Source organism: Motacilla alba, chromosome 1A (assembly GCF_015832195.1).
Source record: "Motacilla alba alba isolate MOTALB_02 chromosome 1A, Motacilla_alba_V1.0_pri, whole genome shotgun sequence".
Lineage (NCBI taxonomy): Eukaryota > Metazoa > Chordata > Aves > Passeriformes > Motacillidae > Motacilla > Motacilla alba.
Genome location: NC_052031.1, coordinates 10371757 through 10388712, shown reverse-complemented (window position 1 = coordinate 10388712; position 16956 = coordinate 10371757). Strand labels below are relative to the sequence as shown.

At 36.1% G+C, this 16956-nt stretch overlaps 1 protein-coding gene across 5 annotated transcripts in view; it reads right to left on the bottom strand.

Moving 5' to 3' along the window:
- HGF (hepatocyte growth factor) overlaps nt 1-16956 on the bottom strand; it is a 62920-nt gene that overhangs the window by 5272 nt on the left and 40692 nt on the right. For 4 of the 5 annotated variants that reach the window (XM_038154638.1, XM_038154636.1, XM_038154635.1 and 1 more), the window contains exons 8-17: nt 15040-15214; nt 13460-13587; nt 11950-12052; nt 10019-10158; nt 7946-7984; nt 7373-7469; nt 4537-4611; nt 3789-3935; nt 2999-3105; nt 988-1133 (exon numbers count right to left, since the gene is read on the bottom strand). In XM_038154638.1, coding sequence (XP_038010566.1) covers nt 988-1133; nt 2999-3105; nt 3789-3935; nt 4537-4611; nt 7373-7469; nt 7946-7984; nt 10019-10158; nt 11950-12052; nt 13460-13587; nt 15040-15214 — 1157 coding nt within the window. Of the gene's footprint in view, nt 1-987; nt 1134-2934; nt 3106-3788; nt 3936-4536; nt 4612-7372; nt 7470-7945; nt 7985-10018; nt 10159-11949; nt 12053-13459; nt 13588-15039; nt 15215-16956 lie in introns of those variants that run through there. The other variant, XM_038154640.1, reaches the window with a different exon arrangement.

Below are 16956 nucleotides of genomic sequence, written 5' to 3'. Positions count from 1 at the left end.
GCAGGATCCCCAGCAGACTCCCATGCAGATGTTTCATTTATAAGCCTTGACAAGTCTAAGACCTCATTTACAATTAAACATTTTATTTTGAAGAAATACTTTGCAACAAAAAATGATCCCATAGATTATTAATAACAAATGGAAGAGGCCTCAGCTTTATGAAGATGACCTCTGTTCCCCATGGTATGGTAGTACCCTTGGGTAGGGAAAATTTTACTACATGGTTAACATTGGTATTAGGAAATCAACAATCCTATTTCAGATAATAAATACTTAATAATGTTCATGACTTCCCTACTTCTAGATTTTTGCAGTCAGATTTTCCATCAAAAAATATTATGTCTTCCTGTAATAAATTATTTACAGCTTTTCTCCTCAGATGTCTTTTCTCCATCATCAAAATTAGTGCTAAGCAAAACAACTGTACCAAACTACATGATCACTGAAGTGGTTCTCCTGTCCTCATCAATATGTTGCTCAGTCTCAGGAGACCAAAATGCTCCAGCCTTCTGACTCATAAAAACCTCAGTACATTTTTAGATCTTTCTCCTTCCCTCATAACTTCATCACCTCTGCTGAGTACTGATGGTTACGTACTTTGCCTGCAATAACTCATCTAAAAAAGGAGGTAAATTTGATCCAGCCTCTGATTTCTACTCAATCAAAACACACATCTATTGCTACCACAGAGCCCACTTTTGCCCTTAGTATAAAGAACACAAGTTTGCCTCAATCTAGTGAAGTGTTTTAGTATATGAGTATATATAAAATTCCTGTAAATCTTTCAATGATATGGTAGTACAGTGAAATCACAGTAATATCTGCACTCTGTCATAAAATAGAAGACTTGTAACACAAATAGTTTTCTAATGCAAAACTTTAGTGTAATGAGAATAATTTTTAAAAAATCTCCAATAGTTTTTTGGGGTTTTTTTGGGAAAGAAATAGCCAGGGTCTAAAAAATGTATTAGGAAATGCAATATTTACCTCACAAGGCCCAGCACCAACGGTTTCAGCCACAGCACAGATTTCAGACTCATTCACAGTAATCTTCCCCTTGAGATATTGGTTGCATTTCTCATTTCCCAAAATAAACAGGTTTGCTACTTGGAGAAGGCCATCATAGTTAACTACTACAATTGAAAAGAAAATAAAAATTTTATTGTATTTTAGGGGAAAGAAAGTGTTTCAAGATACAGTCTACATAAACTTATTCATGTAATTTCAGTTATTGTACTTCTCTCCAAAACTCACGTTTTTGCCCATCCCCACTGTTATCATGCTTCTGTATTTTAGATTTCTTATATTTTCTGAAAATGGGATTTGCCAGACATTTGTTTGGTTTTCGTGTCTGTTCAGTTCTCTGAGAATATCTGGATAAGTTTTTTAGTACTAGAATAAAGAGCTCTGTAACTGGGCTTACTCTACAGCTCACCACCAGATTGCCCAGTCATCAAAGAAATCAGAAAAAGAGCCTGAAAATGTTATCACTCCCATCAGCAGAGGGAGGATTCTGCTCCCTGCCTTAAACATGAGTTAATGTGTAGCAGTGCCTGCCATGGCCTAGGGAAGGATGTGTGACTTGAAAAATACTGTAGCAGAGTGGAGTTTTTCTCAATCTGTGCTGGCTCAGCTACCCTGAATGACTTTGTGCCTGCAAGGGCAGAGCCACAGCCTTGTGCAATCTCCATTCATCAGTGTGAAGGTCAGGAAGCAGGAGCCCTGTGGAGCTTACTCTTGTTCTACATGTCGAAAGACAAGCCTGTACAAGCTGCAAAGATAAATAAAGGGTCTGGACCTGCTATTCTCTGCACAGCCATCAAAAGAAAATGCCAGGCTTGCCCTCCACTGACTTATTATCCTGTTTTCTTAAAAAAATGGATGTAACACTTCTTCCTTCCCTGACCGGGATTACATAAAGTAGTGCAAAAAATATAGTACAAAGTCCTTGGATGACAGATGTTATGTATTTACTGTATTACATAACTCCACAATATTGTAAATTCCTTATCAGTTCTCTTAAGCTAAGCTTTCCTGTGATGCTGTGCTGTGCTCCAGCCTGATGTCCCTGTCCCCCAGACAGCCGATGCCCCCAGAGGATGGCTAATATGGACATGCTGGGAACATCAAAGGCAGTCATTTGGGAGAGGGCTGGTACAGATTAATTGCCACCCACAAAGAAATGGCAGAGTAGTGGCTATGAGGAAGACAGCCTCAGAATTCCAGCCCAGCTTCTGCTCTGCTTCCAGGACAGTGTGAGTATATTGCTGCTGCTTACTCAGGGTCTGTGGCAAAACAACATTTGAGCACAGTAAATATTGGAGTAATTATTGTCAACTGGCAGCTATTAACTTTTTATCAACACATAATTAGCCAGATATAGCATTTACTAGACTAAATAAATGTCTGTTCTCCCACATATTTGTATTTTCTTCACACAAAACTGTGTCTAATAAACATTAGAAAGGTTGCAAAGTCAAGTACTCAAAAGTTAGGAAATGCCAGACTTAGGGCTGCCTGTGTGTCCCTAGTTCCCTGTTATTGTGTATATTAATAAAGTCTTTGATTACATGTTTCTGTATTAGTTTTTCCACAGCGTCCTGCTTTGGATTACAGAAAGAGACTGCTCAAGTAGATGAACAAAGATTTGTCCAAAAACCCTGTTAACATTCTGCAGAGAAATTTTGCTTTTTTTTTTTTTTACATGTAGATTGGTATTTTTCATTAATTCACTCCTTGAAATGTTTGAATCATTTTGCCTGTCCCTGAAATAACAACAAAAAAGGAGAGACCAGTGGAAAATATTTAATGTTAAATTAAGTTGGATAAAAGGCTCAGAGATTTGCAAAATAAAAAAAAAAACAAACCAAAAACTCTATTTTTTAACAAGAAGTGTTGGACAACTGTGGCATCAGGACATACCCGCAGCCTCACCTATAATGACAAGAGGAAGTAAGTTGTCAACGTATTCATTTAGTTTTTAAAAATAGTTTCTTACATCCAGTGTATCCCCATCCATAAACACTGCAGCTGGTCTTCTCTGGAATGGTACATCCTGAAATGGGCAATCGGATTATTTCTACAAAATTTGTCAATATAGCAGGTCTGAAAAGAAGAAAAAAAATAGATAGAATGGATTTCACTTAATCTTCTCAACTGTGTTTTTAAAATTACATTAAGTCTATTATAGACCACAGCAATTTAAAACTGTGCCAATTCTTTTCCTTTCATTTTCTGTTTCTGGAGAATATGATGGATTCTTCTACCTATTTTTTTGTACTACAGCTGCCAACTGTCAAAAAATTCTTGAAATGCTGTCACCACTTTTATGCTATTTAACTTGGGTTTTAATCTTAAAAGTAAGTAGAGTTGGCATTTCATTTGGATATATAGGTTTATTCTTATGGAGAAATTTTGAAAGCTTTTATATACACAAGGATCCCAGCTACAATCTGGTGGTTATTCTATAAATTAAAACCATATACCAGTCCATGTGGGTACTTAGTGGGTTTTCTTTAAATCTCCCAACAAACCTAAACATGGTTAACAGGAAGAATAATGTAGGTATGATTTCACAAGAGTAACATCCGTTTTCTGAGTAACATTGATGGATGATAGATACATTTCTATATGTATCAAATTTTCTTTCAGTTGGAAGTTTACCTCATGGAGACAGCATCTGTAGTACTGGAGAAAGTAGAGCAATGAACTTGCAAATCTCATTTAGGAAGAATCCCACCCAGCAGGCGAAAGTGAAAAGATGAAAATTGACAATAACAGCTACTAACCTGCTAAGTTTCAGTAAGACCAAATCTGACCCTGCGGGGCCATATACCAACTGGGAGATGTTCCGGACTTGTTTGCGCTTCTCCTCTCCCTTTCCTTTGATATTGTGGACTCCAAGCCAGGCTTTGTAGTCTTTCAAATCTTTGTACCTAAATGAAGCAAAGTTGGTTATGATTTTGCTCACTGTATAATAAAATAACTAAAAAAACTCTGCTTAATATGATTATGCTGGAAGATCTTAACTAATGCTCCTTAGCAGAAACGGCTTCATGCTGCCAACTGCTATTCCAAAATCAACATGCTTGGATATAAGGTTTTGGCCTGAAGCCATTACATAATTTTATCTTTAACTGTTACTAAAACCTTTTTTTTTTTTTTTTTCATAACAGTATCCAAACATTTAAATCCTTGGACAGCATGAACCTTTGAACTTCTTTAGATTTACCCAAGTTTTCTATTTTATTTTGTCCAGTTAAGCAGAAGCATGAGATTAGTCTCATAAAGAGGCAATTGTCTAACCATGACACTTGGAAAATCTATTTATGCTTTTATGTAAAATAGCCACGGCTATTTAGATTTACAGCAATAATAATAAAAAATAGCAAGGTCCCACAGGCCTTTTATATCAGGAAAACAGTGTTAAAGCCAAACAGGAGGAAAAACTGCTGCATTCAAGTTGAAGAAGCATCGTGCTGATAAGTTCCCAAAAATAGATGGATTTTAATATTGCAAAGTTCCAGACTACTGTACCGAGAAGGGAAACACTGCCTTGCTGTAAGAACCCACTCTTCTTTTATCAAAGTACCACCACAGATATGCTTATTCCTGGAGGAAAAAAAGAAAAGGAAAAATATTAAAAAAAAAAACCAAACCCAAAACCACTAATATTAGTTTCTACATAGTCAAAAACTTTAAAGAGTGTTTTGCTCCCCACACGTTAGCTGGTGAAAAGTAGCAGACTGAAAACATTCAAAAACTTGTCTCTGTCCCTTTGCTCTACAGTTTCAACACTTACAGTAACATGACTTTTCAGAGCTTTACTCCAATGTGCAAAAAAGCAGAAAGAAAGACAAATTCAGTTACTCTGTTCATTTAGTGGTTTCAAAGCTGAATTTGTAATAAGACACCTCATTTAAAATTAAAAAAAAAAAAAAAAAAACAACCAAAAAAAAGGGGCCAATTCTGTGTAACAGGAACTGGACTGAAACTTTCAAACAAGTCCCCAAACTGCCACCAGATGTAAACAACATTTGGTCATTATTCATTTAAGTATTATTCAAAGCATTGACCTCAAGGTGGAGAGTTCCTATTTGATTACAAGCCCTAGGAGATTTGTGTCCCCACATACTTCAGTTGGAAACAATCTGCAGTGTATGACATCCTACGTGTGATTATAGAAAACCTGAAGCATAATATATCAAGTAAAATTAAAGCAATTAAGCATGACAGTTCTTTAAAAAAAATTACTGTGGAATGTAGATTAATTAGTTTCCTTCTTTGTGCCTCCAAAATCACATTTATTTTCTGTAGCTCTTTGGAAAGTGAATCAGAATTGTCAGCAATCTGGGAAAAGCTTAAAATCTCACAATTTATAAATTCAAATCACACAAATGTTCGAAGTTTTGCAAAGAACTACTGGATGGATACCAGACTATATATGGAGTTCACAGACAGCAGGAGAACACAGAGCTTTGACTTTTTTTTAAATCATATTTTGGTTGAGGAGCAGAATATTTGGTCCAAAAGGCTGGAGTCTTCTAAAATGTAGGTTCTAGCTTGTTTTATTATAAAATTATCCTAGTCAGGAGTATAGCTATGTTCTTCCATGTTAAGTTTGCATCACTTATTATTTTACACATATATTATAGAATTTCACCATCTCTGTTATAAGATTCATTAGTACACATAGAAAGGGTAATTCCTTACTTAAATATGGGGTAAATTTAGAGCTGGTTCCATGAAGCAGATGAAATCCATTTAAATATACATAAATATAAATTATTACAGAATCTGAATTGGATATACAAGAAAATTTCATTGATCAATTTAAGGTTTAGAGGTGGGCTTTGTTTACCTAATATGAATAGTTTCTAAGTTTCAGTGGGCCTTCACCATTCAGACACAGCAATCCCATTTTGGAGTGTACAGTTAGGCTTTCTTTCAGAAAGATCAGATGTCATTAAGATTTTGTTTCAGACAATATTCTATTTGCTTCCTTGGTAACAATACAAAATAAAACTACATTTTTATGCCCACATGTAATACTTCAAGATATATTTTGCTGCTGGAGTATTCCAGGAATTCCTTATTCATAAAAGGATCTGCAATCATTTAAGCACTCGTGTTTCATGGAATTTTACTGCATAGCAGAAAATCCAGGTTCAACTACCCTAACAATAGCTATTTCAATTTTAGACACCCAGATGTAATTCACCTTACCTGCCTAAAAGTTCATCAAATATCAAAGCTACTTTTAAAACAGTGCAAAGATTAACTTTTCCAAGGAGTCATTTAGCCCACCTATCTGGTTACTTAGCCAAGGGATACAGTGATCTTCCTCTAGGAATGTCTTTCTGAACCATCCAATACAATCCCAAAAAGGTCAAGATCCAATGGATCTCATACGATGCCAAGGTTACAGGGATGGGAAGATCCCTCTCCACTCCTGAACTTCTCTAGCAATGAAGAGATGTAGAGAATGTATTTTTTATCTTTTCCTTCACTTCCATTTTTCATTTAATACCTCTTTTACAGCATAGTTTTAAATGAGGTGATGAACCATAAGCTAATAGAATTTAGCTTCCCTTTAGTCTGGCCCAGCAGACAAAGGGATGTTTTTTTTTAACTTTTTTTTTTTTCATGATAGAAGAACCAGGGCTGATGCATGAGATATATCCTGTTATAAATTAATGATTCACACTTCCAGCTGACAAGTTATGAACCAGAGTAAAGAGCATAGGAAACAGCCATTCTGTGTTCTGACTTTTACACAGCAGCAAAGATCTGCCATAATATAATACATGTGTTATGCACAAGCTGTACATGTCAGGGTCTTGTTTTACAGAATAAAAAGGATTTCCTTATAGATCCTAATTTATTTTTTTTATATACCAAATACATTTTATTTCCATAAAATGATATAGGAGAAAGCTTCATTTGACACAGGTAGACAGGTATAAATCCTGAATCCTATGCTTCACAAACAAATGCTCTGCCATCAAAGTGAAAATATTGATCTTAAATTCAGTTATTTTCTATCAGTCTCTAAAATAACCAGTTTAATGCTGAGTGTGAAGCCAGTGTCATGAAAAGGCCTACAGTAGCTAAGTAAGGAAGAACAGAAGACTATAAATGCTTTGCAGGTTCATGTGTATAAGTTAGCTATAATGAACATATAAAATATTTCACTAGCAGAATGAATACTGTGGCATCACCTGACATCAGAGGAATGCTGATTCTCTGCTTTTACAGACCTTAATTGCAATGTAGAAATATTCTTTTATTGTTATTACGGTCAACATTTTCTACAATTCTAAAACAAATATCCTAGTAGCTGTATTGCCCTTCTAATCAAAGTGATAGTTACCTGTACGTCAAACTAACCACCCATCCTTCGTTAGTTTGTGTTGGGATTCCATTTACAACTCTCAAATGTTTTGTTGAGGCACAAGGAATGGCAGTATCTGAAAGCAGGTCCAGAGATCACATTTTACTAAAAGCAGTGGTAGGAAACCTGCACAGTTGCACATAAGGACCACAAGAAGGTCAATATTTATTATGTATTAACTTTCCTGTGCTAATGAAATATATTTCTAGGCCACCAAAACTACTTCAGTGAAGCTGAGTAGCTGAAGCTATTTAAATATCCATAGGGAATAGAAAATACATAAATTTAAATAGGTTTTTGAGATTTACATAATTAAAAAGCAAACATTGAAGCTCACTACCAAATCTCACCACTGGCAAGACATGACAGTGACAATAGATAAAGGAGTATAACAAAGCTATTCCTCACTTTTCTCTGGTAAAATTAATTTTGCTCAGTCTGTATGGTGGGGTTTTTTATAACTTAACTAATCTTTATTTTGTTTCCCAATTGGAAAGAAATGTCTAGATTTAGAGGATAGTCATGCACTGCGCAGTTCATACACATACTCACCATCCAAGCTGGTTGTAGTTGGAGTTGTATCACCTTCACCTAGACAGACACACAAGATAGCCATAATGCAAAATTAAAATGCATTTAAAAATGGAATACATTTCATCAGCAAATGACATATTGTTAACTTTAATGCTTCACAAAGTTTTAAGCTTCAATGATTTCTTCAGTAGACTGCAAAAGCAGTATTCAGTAAGGATTAACAAAGGGGCAGAATTTTAGTCCAATAGAATAAAAGAAATAAGAACAAGAAAGAAACATTTTGGAGCAGGAATGTCAAGCATTTTTCTTGGCTGAATCCTGAAGACATCAGGCTGCCTATCATGTTCAATTTACATGTTCCATTCAAACAAGCAAATGCTGAAAAATGAAGTTATCACTTTTATATGAGCTTTCAGGAACTACAGAAATCATGTGATTAAATCCAAAGAAGACTGAAAGACATTCTCAATTCCTTAAAATCTTTGAAAGACATTTTAGGTTCCTATCAGCAAAGACTTATTCTTATCAAAACATGATCCCCAAAATCTGGTTCAGTACTTCCATCTAGTCCAATTTAAAAAATAGTTACAAGAAGTTTGCTAAAATTGTTTCTAAATGTTTACCTTCAATGACATGTACAGAGTGACCCAACATTATGAGCTAGAGGTACAGGGGTAGCTGCTGAAACCTTGACCAAGGAAAATTTAAACAGTCTCATCCAACTAGATTTCCATCATAAAGAAAATATGTGTGTATATATAGATATAGATACACACACAAACACACATACAGAGAGAGGTATATTCATATATATAGATACAGTTATATATCCACAGTGAAATTTCTGCATGTATACACGCATGCATATATCTATGTGTATATATGTATGCATACATAGATATGTTTCTATGTATAAATGTATGTATGTACATATATATTTATCCAGTATTGTAATACTAGTCCATATGAGTTACAATTGTAAAACTGGCCTATTCCCACTCTAGTGTTTGATTGCAGAAATGTACAACTCACCAGTTCTGGATACCCTACAAATGTTTGCTGAGAATACATCCTTAGGAATTCACAGATCCAAATCATGAACTCAGAATAAGTGAATAAAAACTATATTTCTTCAGCTATTCTTCATTTATATTGACACAAATAACCTTTTGCACAGTTTTGTTTACTCTTCACATAGATGCCAAAATATCACCTGAGACTTCAAATACCACTTTTTAGAGATGCAGGAGTTCAGGCTATGAGGAAATGCAGTAGATTGCCTCTAGGAATGAGTGTAACATTATCCTTAACCTCTAGAGATCACAGACATGCATTCAAAAGCCTGATTTACCATTTAAGTGTTCTCCCAGGACATGCCGCAGAATAACTTAGAAATAAGAGTTGAAGAGAAAGATTTTGAACATAAATGTGAATTGCACATTTTTCAGCATAAAACTATCTTTTCCTACTTGTCATCAGTTTATTGCTGAATTCCCTAGGATTCTTAATTCTGTTTATTTAAGCTATTTAGATTTAAACATTCAACTTTGGAGGCATGATTTTCCTAATTCTTGCCAGGAGTTAAATCATCCCATAAACATCCGAAAGCAGAATCTAATCTCTGTAGCGCATATACACTTCAGCATATATATAGTGAGTTATCCTAACATTACAAAGATAGATCACACAAAGAGTCTCTGAAGCTTGCAGCCCAGAAGATAACTCTGCCTGGGTTTCTTGAGGCCACAGCCAGCATTCTGACCGCTAGACAATTCTTTGTCTCCGTCCAGCCCTCATTCAATAGCTAGATCTGCTGGAAAATGTTTGACCATCTGTAATAGCCCCTTTGTGCTCCTGCTGCATAAATAAGTCTTGAAATCTCCAAGCTGGTCAAGGAAAAGAACCCCTTGTTCATATATTGCACAAGCAGCTTCTGTCTGCTCCTTCTCAGTCACGCACAATTGATCCGTGATAGAATCACACATTTTCTGCAGCCACAAGTGACAACAGGAAGGTGTGCACGGGCATGTGACACCGTGGCTTCACTGGGACTGCACAGCTGACACTGCCAGCGGCGTGCCAAGTACTCACATCGAGAAATAGGGCAGTAATCCCAGGGCACAAGAGGATCATCTGTGTAACACCAGGGACCATGAAAATCATCATCTGGATTGCGGCAATAGTTTTTCTTCAGTTTACTAACATCTGGTTCTCTGAATATTTGTATATGCCTACAGGGAAAAAAAAATTCAAAGTGTTGAAAAGCTTTATGCTATAGCCCAAATTTTCAAAGGTTAAATGTTGCTTTGCTCCACATTGTATTATTAGCTGATTGAGAAGCCTACAGGTCAGGGTTTAGGGCTGGTTAAAATCAAAGGGAAGAGAAGACCCAAATATTTTCTGGATCTGGGTCCAACTTTCCTCTGGTTGGTATTTTAAGCACTGTGTCCACTGGACAGCTGGGAGGCATCTAGATTTCCCAGTCAAGCTAAAATCTCTAGAAATCCTCAGGACGGATCATTATACTGATTAGAAGAGCGCCTGTGAAGCCCTCAGAAAATCTGTAGACACCTTTGGGGAGCACAGGTTCTATCTCCTGCAGGTTAACAGCACAAGGGAGCATTGAACCTACAAAGATGAATCAAAGGCAAAAGAAAGACAAACTAAGAAAGTTAGCCAGGATGAGCAGCAGGCAAGGACAAAGATGAATGGCTCAGACAAACTGCAGTGATAAGTCACCTAAGCTGGAAGCCTACGTGAAGCACTGTAGAGGTGAAATTCTGAGGTCAAAATCTGATGTGGAGAAAGAAATTTATTTTTGGCTTGTCAGATACAAGGATACAGGCTTCTTTCGTTACAGCTGTACTGCTCCTTCAGTTCATAACCAACCACTCATGCTACCTCTAGAATACCCATAACCAGAGAAACTATTGGAGTGAGACAGATAACTCCCCAAAGAAGTTCCTAGATAGAAAATGTGTGGGAATAAGAAAAAGAAAGGCTGATCTGTGCTCTATTAGATGAATGCCATTTGCATCAAGCATCCAGTAGGTTTATACTGCCTCAGTCACAGCAAACTAAGAATTATCAAGCTTCTCAGACAGTATGAGCTTAAACCTCTGCTTCCCTTCCATGGGCAGCACACTGGAATATATATCCTCTCTCTCACCATCTGTGAAAGGAACACATGTAATCCAGCTGATGATACCAGACAGGGCCACTGAAGTCTGCCTTTTGCAATTCAGCTTCCCCAAGGGCTGACTTCCTGACCTACACAGTCCTTCCAAAGGACAATGGCTTGTATGTTCAGCACTGCCACTCTACAACAAGTACCAAAGCTAATATTGACACACTTGCATCAGCTTCAGAAACTAAAGGGAAATGAAGGAGAAACTATTTTCAACACAGCCACTGGTGTGTGTGATATCTCATACACAGCAAAACATTTTATGAATCCCTTATGTTATATACAGTCCTGATAATTCATTTTACTTCAACAAATAATTTCTACTACTTGAACATGAAGCCAAACTAATGATAAACTACAGAAATTGCAGGTTCTTTTATTGGCATTCAATGTCAGTGTCACTAGATTGTAGACTAAAGAATCAGTTTCAGGCTGCAAGAGACATTAGGTGGTTTGAAGTCCAATCTCCTCCTTGAAGCAGCATAAGCTATGACATGAGGCTGATGAGACAACCATTTCCTCTGATATCTGATATCATCTCATTGTAGCAAACTTTCAAGGACAAAGATGGAGTAAAATAGGCCAGTAAACTAAACAGTAAGAAACATCCCAAAGCCTGCAATTACTGGTTAGCCCCAAAAAAGTCATGTTGTGCAATATAATTAAACACAAAGAAAAGAAAAAAAAAAAAAAGGTTAGGAAAACAAAGATAATAAAAGCTCCAGGGCATAAGGGGCTACTTTAGAATCAATGCAGATGAAAAAGAGTTGCCATCTGGAGGCAGTATTTATTCAAGACTCACTGAACCATCTCATTCTGTTTCATATGTACACACCTACGTAAGTCTTCAATATTTTTGTCCCATGTGGAGCAAGTTAGCCCAAATCTTGTCTTGGATAGATTCCCCATGTAAGTCTTGCCATTGCCACGATAACAATCTGAAAAAAGAATGATGAGACAAAAAAGTGGAGGGTGATTGTGCAACATTAAGAAGAAAAGTCTTCCTTTCCATCAGTAATCCAAATTATTACAGACAAGTGTTCTTTTAAGCAAATGCTAGACACTATTAATAAGACAATTGCATAAATCAGATCAGAAGAAAAATGTAAAATACTTTTCAAATTTACATACATAATCTTCTGTTTGAGACCTTCATTCCCAACACAGCAGTTAAATTTTTTCTTACTTACATGGACTTGGAAAATTTCTTTCATAAATAGTTGGTTTATGATTAATTTAGAAGGGTCACACAGAATATCCTAAAAGTTGTAAGAAACTAGTTTATATAAAAACCAAGAAAAAATGGTGCCCTATTCCTCCTTCTACAAAAAAATAGGCATTCAGTTTAGCTTTGTGTAGTTTTCAGATATTGGCAACAGTATGTAACTCTAGACTTAAGTACTTCAGCAAAATCAAAAAATCATCATGACTTTAATTTTAATGTAATTCAAAAACTTGCCTGCTCGCTCCAGCAGAAGTCATGTTTAATTTATAAGCTTTTATTACAAGCCTTTTTGAGACTTTTCAAGAGAATTGTTTAAAATTATCAGTACTATAAAGGCATTTTGCATAAAGCACTTAATTTCATATTCATCAGTACTTTTACTTTTTGATAATTGATACTTTACCAGAAACACAGAATGAATGTAAAAGTTTAATCCTTTCTCTGACATAAGTCTTGCAACTGCAACTTTTTAAAATCTACAGTAACGTTGGCTACAGTTTAAAGATGGAGATGTTAATGCAACCTGATGTAGGGTTATAGGTCTGAGGTCTTAGCCTCCGTTTATGCTGTGACTGACATCCATTCAGGATGCAACATTACTCCTTACAGTAATACCAAAACCTCATGGGAAAAACATTTGCCTGAAGACTCAGAATGCACCTCCCAGGCAGAGATAGGTAAGAACTCAGAGGATCAACCCCTTATAGATGACGAGGTATTTGCAAGAAAATAAAAAGGGAAAAAAAAATCACTTTTGGTAGCCTGATATGCAATTACAAAAAGACCGAGAACCAAGAAAATCATCTCAGCTGTGGAAAAAGGCCTTTCAAATGAAGAAAGGTAAAGACAGCAGAGCAGATGCATAGATAGGCCTATGTCCTATCTAAAAATCAGGTCCAATAAAATCTTTGCTGCAGCTTTCCCTGCTGAAATTACAAATTAAACCTAGAAAGTAATCTCATTTACACCACAATGAACTCCAAGCATGCCAATAAATCCAAAGCAGAATTACATAGGTGTAATACAAACACAACTTCTCCAGTTTTTAAGGCTGTCTACTTGATGTTTGGAACAGTATGGCATTCACTTAAAATCATCTTATCACCCTTTCCTCTGTTACCTTGTTCATTTGATACATCACACTTAGGAATCTGGGAGCAATAACCAATACGGATGTTTGGGTCAGTGGTAAAGCACCAGGGTGATTCAGATCCATCTGGATTTCGGCAGTAGTTCTCCCTCAAATCCCTGTAAAAATAAATATGTTAGCTCGCAGCAGGGATAACCTAAACCCACCAATGTGGTCCATTGTTTTTTGTCATGAATTAACAAAAATACAGGCTCATTCAGGTCTCTGTGTTACTGATCAATGTCAAGTGCAAGGAGATGAGGAGACAGTAAGAACGCAGTGTGCAGAAAAAAAATAATAATTGTAATATGAATATGTTTGCGGAAATTCGTTTTCAGCAGACACATATTTTGATGGGATATAAGATTTCATTTGACGATTACAATATTTTCATTCAGGATCCTCCATCAAAATTTGCATGCAACTGACATTGGATACACCTGCAATAAATTACAAATGCTTTTAAATACAAACATTACCAAAGTGCTTAAAACTCCCTGTGCTTTGAATGGGTCTGCTGAGTTTGGAGAAACAGAGTGCTTTAGACTATCAGCAACTAATTTATGAAGCTGAATTGTGGAAAATAAAACAAGTGTATGTAGAAATTCTATACAGCTGCTACCTTTAAAGTAAAAGTTAGTCACAAGGGAACATCTTTAAATGTCTTTTGCAGCTTGCATGAAATACTCAAACCTCTTACATGTAAGTTTTATTTCCCCACCTCCTGACAGTTGTTGCCATGTTCTGTGCATCTCCATATTTCACTGTATTTTTTACATCTGCAGCACCTGCTGATAACAGACTATAGAAAGAATGGGCCTAATACTGTAATTCTTACTGATATTTACCCATTAATAAAGGTATTTAGTGCAAACTGGGCTGTGGCTTCAATCTGGTCAGCAAGGTTTCCTCTAGGCGTAGTTAAAAAAGGACTGAATGAGCATTACTAAGGTAACTGCCTAAAATTAGCAGATTATTCACACCTTGGGAGTTTAGGAACCATACAGAAAGGTTTGATGACTAGTGGTCAGTCAACTAAAAGCAGTCCTATTGATGCATCTATGTTTATTAATGAGACAGAAAAAGGAATTAAAATATGAAAAATTAAAGAAGTGTTTTCAAATATTATGAGTGTTAATTATTACAAAGAAGATTACATTCAGGTAATATTTAGGACATATTAAAATAAAGTCAGCAATCAAGCTCTGAAGAAGTTTTTGTTTCCATGAAAAGAATCCAGTGGTAATGTATCAATGCTGTTGGGGTTCAGGTCCCAGCCTGGAACACATCCAGATACTTCACAATCATATTGGTGAATAGATGCTTGAAGGAGAAGTTCATGAAAATCCCTAGGGTTTCACACAATTTCACCTAGAACTATTACTTTGAGATCTGAAGGACTGATTTTCCCAGGCTCAAATGGTTTTGAGCCTCAGCAGGTAGAGTGGATGCATCAGAGCAAGGGGCAGGGACAGAGCCCTATGATCTGCCCCAGTGACATGAATTGTTAAACACTTTAAACCTCAGCTCTTTTCCCACTGTAGTAATAATGCCCACAAGTCTCTACTCACTTGCATTTGAAGTTCTCAGGAGTGATGTTGTGCTGGTGAGGAAACTGGGAGTCCCACCTCTGGCACTGGATTCCACTCCATATGGTGCTGACGGTGCCACGGTAGCCCTCGCCCTGTCCCCGAACGCACATTGTGGTCTCGGCTGTCGCCTCTGTGCTGTTCACGATGCTTTTCTCTGCAGACCCAGACAAGAAGGGCTCTTTCATTCTCTTAAGAATGGCTCAGGATGTCAGGTTTGAACTCCACATTACTGATAGAGTCATGGATTACATGATGTTCCAAGCATGGTAATTGCAGTTTTATTGGTGAAATTGCCAACGTGATTATGGAATAATTGTCTCTCCTTCACATTTACAACATCCACCAAAAATCCAAAATCAAAATAAGTGCCAGACTTTATGCTAGTTTATCCACTTCCATGCAAAGAGTCTGCAATATTTTCTTGCGTGAGACACCTGGCCTATACTGTACCATTGGAGGTTACAAGATATTCCTGGTTACTTTTTCCAGTTCAGCAAATATCATTCCCTCAGCTTTAAAAAAAACAAGCGGCCACCCACATGTGCACTCTTAAATATGGTAACACATATTTGTAGGATTAAAATACAATTGGGTTTCTCTAAAGAATTCCCAGAATATCAGGTCACAGGAAAAAAAAGATGCAGATAAAAAAAAATAATAAAGAACTATAGATACTACTATAAGATAATGTGCTAAATTCTTCTAAGTTTTTTTTTAATGCCTCATATGGTTAAAAGAGGGAAAAAAAAAAACCCTAGCTTTTGAAATCAAAGATCAGTATTCTCTACAGAGAGAAAAATGTTTTAAAGACTAACAAATTCATCAGACTCAAGATCTCTTACAGATGTTGATATACTCTGCACTCACCCTGGTGTGGGCTGTCTTGAACTAAATTCAGAAAAACAGTGGTTTTGAAATGACTCATTCACATAACTTAAAAGTTTCTTTTTATTTCTTATGCAATTTTCATAATTGCAAATTAATGGCACAGATATTGCATCAGATATATACAAAGTAGTAAAAAACTGAATACACTGCAGTAAGAGCAATTCTTTAATATCTTCAAAGTTCCCAATACAATATTTTAAAAGAAACTGCATATCTGTTGGTAATTGCTATGGTTCACAAGTTTAATTTTATTAATTACCTTAAAAGTATTAGTTGCCAGCAAAAAGTATGTCAATAAACTTCTTTATTTAGTTTTCTTCAAATGGTCCAGTGAATAGAACAGTATTTGTGTGTTACTCATATTGTAGTTCACTCCTGGTAACTTGAGCCAGTTCCATGAACTTGGTGAAAATATGGATCTTAAGGAAACCAAATGTCATAACAGATGGTTTTGGCTGATTTGCTGACTGATCTTTGACGTTAAAGATCATTTCCCTGTCAGATGATAACATCAAGTTGTGCAGTTGAATTATACATTTATCCATGCATCACTTTTGCTCTTCATCTGGTTGATGTTTTTAAGTCAGTGTTTCATGGTCAAATTCATTTCCTGTCCCTCCTTCCCAAGGCAAATGTTGTCCTGTTTCAATGGGATTTTGAGTTCCAAGCTCATTCCAAAGTCAAAAGAATATGGCACTGCAAGTATCACAAGGAGGTTTCTGCAGGCTGACAAATGCACTCTTTCTAGGGGAACTCATCAAACACTCTTGCAGCTAGTAAATTTATATTTAGTCTTGAAACATCACTTTTTAAATAATATGACTACAAAAAGATGAATTCATACAACTTATAGTAATAAATAGCTGCAATATTTCTATTTTCCATTATAAGTAATATATGAAAACAAATGAAGTTATATTCTAAAATAGCTTCTAAGCTGATTAGAGTGAACATTGCTATGCAACATTCAAATACATACTAGTCTTTTTCAAAAATACATTTCTTTTA